Genomic DNA, 6016 nt, shown 5'->3' on the forward strand with positions numbered 1-6016 from the left:
GTGCACCGGTATGAGACAAGAGGTTATATTACTGTATGTTACAGATTTGCTTTAAATCTATTGTCAGTATGTACATAACACAAATTATGAGGTAATATTGACAAATTTATTATATTTTTATATGCGACAGAATTATTAGGCAGTACTTTATTGCATATTCACATGGCTATTTTACAAATGAATAACATGGTGACAAAAAAAAAACTTCCAACATACTTACATTTCCATTCCTGCAAAAAGTGCGCCGGTCTTAATATCATGGACAAAGACTATTTGAGAAGCAAACTAATGTGACTGCTGTTGCCCATTTTATCAAAGTTTTTCAATTTTCTTTCTTTATATCTTTGATATTTTTATTTTATTACTTTGATTTTGTAATGATTCTATTTTTCTACATTTTATCAAGTTACTTCAGTTCTGATATAAATTATTCAATCACATCTTACTTTGTAACATTATGCAGTGTTAGCCCACTAAAAGAAATTCTATTGGACGCCACCAGCAAACATCTTCTTCCTGCCCTCCATTCCAGACACGGCCTCCACGTTCTTACGCCAGTCACCCACCTCCATTGTCAGCTCCTTCATTATCAAAACGCACATTGAGATCATTAGTTTTTTGCAGTTTCATTAAGTTTGTTATCTCTAAAATGGCTGGATAACTAATATATGTATTGGTGCAGCTGTACCTTCTCTTGTTTGATGTTCTCTTTCTTCACAGACTTGAGGTTGGACCTCAGATCCACTGACTCCTTAGTTCTGGTTCCAAACAAAGCACTCATCATCTCATCCGCTGACACTCGCACCTTCCTTAGAGCGGGTTTCTTGAACTTTCCTCCAAGGTCCAGCACCTTTAGCTTCAACTCATTGATCTAGAGATGGTCAAACACTTTTCTGGTAAGTTTCTGTTTAATAAACTAGCTTTTCAACGTATTTCATTTAAATCTGTTGTGTGATGATGCTTGTGGAAATCATACATCTCTGTTGTTCTTGTAGACTTTGGCCTCACAGTCATACCGCTCCTCATCCGCCACATCGATCTTAGCATGCAAATGCTGACAGAGTTTCCACAAAAAACACAAATATCAGCACTGTGTTTAAAAATATGAACAAGACCCTTATATTTGTTTTAACATTATCAACCCTGTATAGTTTGTCTTTGGGCCATAACCTTCTCTGCTTACGTGTGACTCTCACCTGCAGGTCATCTATGTTTAAACTACTGAGTTGCAGTGGAGGAATCTTCTCTCCCAGGTAGTGGACCTTCTTTTCCTCGCTTGCAGCCTTCTCTGCCTCGAGTTCCTCCATCGCACGAGTCAGCAGAAGAATCTGAACAAGTCAAAAGTGAAATTTATAGAAATATCAGATCTGATTTGATGCACAATCAGCACTTTTGTAGTTGGTTGTTGCATGAAAAATCTTTTCTGATTTTGACAATTTTATGTATTGTTCATTAACTAATATGCAAAGTCATGCATATTTTACACATTACCATGAAGTATTTACCTTCAGGGACAGCTTGCGTGAGGCTGAAATCTTGCATTTGGGCTGTAAATGATACCAAACATGTCAAATTACACCAGACTTTAAACATCGTTCTCTTCAGTTCTGCCTGTGTCACTTGGTATCTCTCTGTAAGAAGACGGCACCAAGCCCAGTATTTATTGTACAGCACAAACACAGCAACAAATATTATTACTTTCTCTGGAATATTTGATTTTGATGCTAAGATTTAATAAGTAAGAAAGTTGTTTTGTCCATGGTCCATACACCCTTTAATTGAAACTGTGTGTTATGTTGATATCTTAATTATAGGTCTCACTGTACCTCTGTTTGATGTACAGACCTTTGTGAGGAGTAAAATTGAAAAGCAAATGGGCCATATAATGATAGGATAGGATCCGGGGTTTGAAAAGATACAATTTGTTTAAAGGTACTTCATCATTTTAAATACTATTGACATACATGCACTTAAATCTATCGTAATGACATTGAAATAATTAGTTTTCAGAGGGAAAAAAGTCATGCAAATATGGAAAAAAAAACTCTTGACAGGTTGGCATAAGTGGACTGTTGGTTCATAAATAAATTATCAGCTGAAGTGTCACTGCCTTTGTCGCTGCCTTAGGGGCCACTGGTGATTTGTACTGAAGAGAAAGAAACAGTTATTAAAGACACTCTTCATGGCTGACTGAAGTTAGAAAGCAAGATGAGACATGCAGGCTGTAACTTACATCACTGTGATGGCCATGTGGAATATGTTGAATCAGAGAAACAAAAGCAAACAAGAGACACTGCCATTATTCTGAGATAAAATATTTCAGGGGACAATTAACAAACTGAAGGAATCAGCTTATACTATGAGATGACAGAACTTACTCAGACATCGTCGCACCACTGAAAAAGAAACAATAAGGATGCAGATGAATTTGAAAAAAAAAGAAAAAAAAAATCCAGTGATCAGCAGAAAAAGACACCTACAGCATTAAAAACGCTTCACTTTCCAAGAGTGAGACATCAGAGTGGTATTTAGCAGCAGCTGTCTTTTATAGTTAGACTTATAGATCGAAGATTGTCTATGATGATGATGAATCACTACCCTAAATCTTCTGGTTTAAAAACCGTGAAAGATGACCTCCAGGAGGTCAGATGGACTATCATTTTCAGATCTCCTACTTCCTTATTAACCACTTCACAGTGAAGGCAACACTGCTTTGATGATTGTCTGTGTGGTACTTGGAAACAAGCACAAAGTGAGATCTCTTCTTGTTTCCTGTTACTCTAACAGCTGGGCTTGTGACACCCAGCTCTCAGTCACAGATTATTGACCTGTCACCAGGATTAACAGAAAAGCTCCGCTTGTTAACTTGAAAACTCTTTACTGCCAGATATTGTTACCACCTCGATCAAGGAATGTCCAACCAACAAAAAAAAAGGATCCCAGTATGACACTAAATTAAAGTGTCTGCCGTCTTTTTTGTCATTCGAATCCTGCACTGTCTCATCTAAATTACAGAAAACACATTAAATATTATGCAATATTCTTCAGAGTTTAAACATGCATTCTACAGAGCTGTAAATTTCTGGTCATGTTTGAACTCTTCAGGGTAAACAATCATTAGTCCCTATACAGGCCTAACAAATCATTTTTGGAAAAAATAATTGTGCACACTTTGTGTCTGACAAAAACAACAAACGTGATTGCGCTTTCTGTTTGTGCTGCTCAACAGCAGATGTCACGTTGTTATATTAAATAACCTTTCTAGTGCATGTCTGCCATCCAAACAATGTGGTGCACCCACTCAGCCATTATTAAACACATGGCCAGATTAACCTTTTAGAGGCCCTGGGGGCAAAAAAAAAATAGTCCCATCAAGAACAAAGCACTCAGGGCTCTTGTTTTAAAATCCTGCTCGGCTAGAAACCATTTTTATGAGGAACATACACCATGTGAGCTCAATATGAGCTTAATACAATAATTAAGGTCTAAAATTATATTTTGGAACAGGGCTCCTGCACGAGGTAGAAATGTTGACAACTTTCACTACTTCATGGTGGCATTTGAGGAAAATTCAGAATCACCAAAGTGAGTGGGATTTATCATCATGAATATCAGTCGACCAACAAACCAGCGCTGCCATTAGTAAACACGATTAAAGAGAGAAATTCACATTATGGGTAGATAATTTACGTGAACCTGTTGGCTGGTGCTCTGGGGTAGTTTATCAGTTTGCCTGATTAGGATTCAAGCATTTGTTTGAATATGTTTAACATAATGAATAAAACAATTATCATTTTTGGACATTGTTCGACAACATTTCACTTGTATCCTTATGGGTGTTTACAAAAATGGATCTTTCTTTAGTATCAGCATTTATCCATTGTTTGTCAGCCTGCGACATTCATCCATACTTCATACCTGTACAATTGTTTTTTCAGGTTTGCAGACAAGTTGGAGTTCCAGCATGCACTGTGGAGGGCAATGTTCATGCTCACTGGACTTGTATGAAGTTGGACTGGAAGTTGAACACACAAACACCACAGCTGAGATTCAAACAAAGGACTTTTCTTTGATGTGAGGTGACAGTTTTGACCACACTTTCTGACTTGATTAAAATTTGTATAATGTGATGCAGAGAGTTAATATTTAATCTTTTATTGATCTTTATCTTCTCTTCTTCATGACACATAGCTGTTAACATCCTTTAAATGTTATTGACCTTGTTGCTGTCAGCCTCCTCTGACATGCTTTCATTTCTGTAAGAGTGATGATATGTTTTGTGGGCCTATGTGAACAACAGCATGTTGTGTTTTATACATAGTAAGGTTCAGTGTACTGCCAACTGCACAAGACAGCACATAACGCAGCTTTGGCATTGCATCTATTTTAGGATCAGCGCCCCCTTTGTTCAAGTCGTCTCTCTTCCTCTCTGTATCTAATGAATAAAGTGCTAAACAGATTTCTGCCTTTTCAGAAAAATGTTTAACTTTATTTGGGTTCAAGTGAGACAAGGTCATTGTATTAACACATGTATGGCCGTACAGGTGTAACCTAATATATCTTAGTGCTAGACAGAGGTGACAAGCTGTGAGTTCAATGATTTCATTCAGACAAATTCACCTTGTACAGAGAGTTAGTACTGACATGACAAACCGGCCTCAGCCAGCACCTTTTCAAAAGCTACTGAAAGAAGTACACTCAATGTAGGATGACTGTTTTGAGTGGTATAACAACTAGTAATACATACAAAGACACACATGGTTTCACTCATACACACACAGAGGGTCCCATCTGCAGGCTCATTGACTATATTGATGCTTTAATTCATTAAAACACAAAAGCGTGTCATTTATACCAGACATTAATTAAACTTGAGTAAATGGAGAATTTTCTGGGGACTATCTCAGCCATGGATTTAGTGCAATAGTGAGTATTTATGGCAGCAGAATAATTTATGTGAGATCAGCTCAAAATAAACATGATTTACCATGAACAACATCATTAAAGAAGGTGTTAGTCAGTACAACAAAGTGGCTCATTGATGTGTTTTTAATAGTTTTTCGACAACAGGGGTGGGGGGTTAAGATTAAGTCATTTTAGGAGACTAAAACCTTTAAAATGAAATAAATAGAAGTTAAAAGTTGTCTGACAACGCCACCAGGTTTAAGGAGTCTAAGTCTCCATTTGAAACACAGGCTCTTATAAAATCAGGGGAGAGCGGCAGGGATCACCAAGACATAATTAAGGAATGGTAAAAGTGTTTATTTAAAATCTAAAACCCATAAAATTAGTATAAAATAACTGCTCAATTAAAAGAGGTTAAAAGACTAAAAGTCCAGTGTCATGTCAATAAAACAAGTAAAAAATAGGTAAAAAGTCCAGTTTAAAAATAACTTGGTTATGGAATTGACGGTTACACAATACACTAATACAGCAAACAGCCACCAATCAAACAATGTCAAAACATAATTATGGGGAATTACCGACAATGAACAAATGAAAATGTTTTTTTTTTTTTTTTTTTGATGAACACGGCACTATGTACAATTAGTAATCATGGTAAAGTTTTAATTTTATTACAAAAAGATTAAAAAAAAATGTATACAAGACGTAAAATTATTAGTAACTTTCATTTAGTTTTCTTAAATTAGACACCAGAATGAGTGCTGAGTGTAGAAACATTTACAGTACAGAAAGATAAGACTGCATAACAATAGAAGTGAAATGTGGCTCTTGTATTTTTACAGTACAGTAAATTATGAACCTTCATCTTCAACCATGAGGCGAAGAGGAAAAGGTGCATTTTCGACTTAAAAATATATTTTTTTTACAACTGCATAGACCAAATGCAATTACGAACACACTGTCTGTTCGACATGTCAAAATTGAGCAGTTCCACTGTTGATAACATTATTATTGATGTATTAATTGGTCTATAACGAAACCAGAGAGTAAAAGCCAAGCACAGTGAAACATTGGACAGCTTGAGCTCACACAGACTTTGAGTTTGCGTCCT

The 6016-nt window shown here is 36.3% G+C and overlaps 1 protein-coding gene across 1 annotated transcript; it reads right to left on the minus strand.

Moving 5' to 3' along the window:
* Positions 1 to 135: 135 nt before the first annotated feature.
* tnni1c (troponin I, skeletal, slow c) lies at positions 136 to 1583 on the minus strand. The gene is made up of 5 exons (XM_069163337.1): positions 1506 to 1583; positions 1197 to 1328; positions 977 to 1054; positions 689 to 871; positions 136 to 581 (listed from the first exon to the last, which is right to left on the minus strand). The coding sequence occupies exons 2-5, from the start codon at positions 1305 to 1307 to the stop codon at positions 486 to 488; spliced, it is 468 nt and encodes a 155-aa protein (XP_069019438.1). The 5' UTR covers positions 1308 to 1328; positions 1506 to 1583; the 3' UTR covers positions 136 to 485.
* Between the last annotated feature and the right edge of the window lie 4433 nt (positions 1584 to 6016).

The sequence above is a fragment of the Embiotoca jacksoni genome, unplaced genomic scaffold (genome assembly GCF_022577435.1).
Source record: "Embiotoca jacksoni isolate LCO1_2020_lvr unplaced genomic scaffold, fEmbJac1.0.p SCAF_3, whole genome shotgun sequence".
NCBI classification, from domain to species: Eukaryota; Metazoa; Chordata; class Actinopteri; family Embiotocidae; genus Embiotoca; species Embiotoca jacksoni.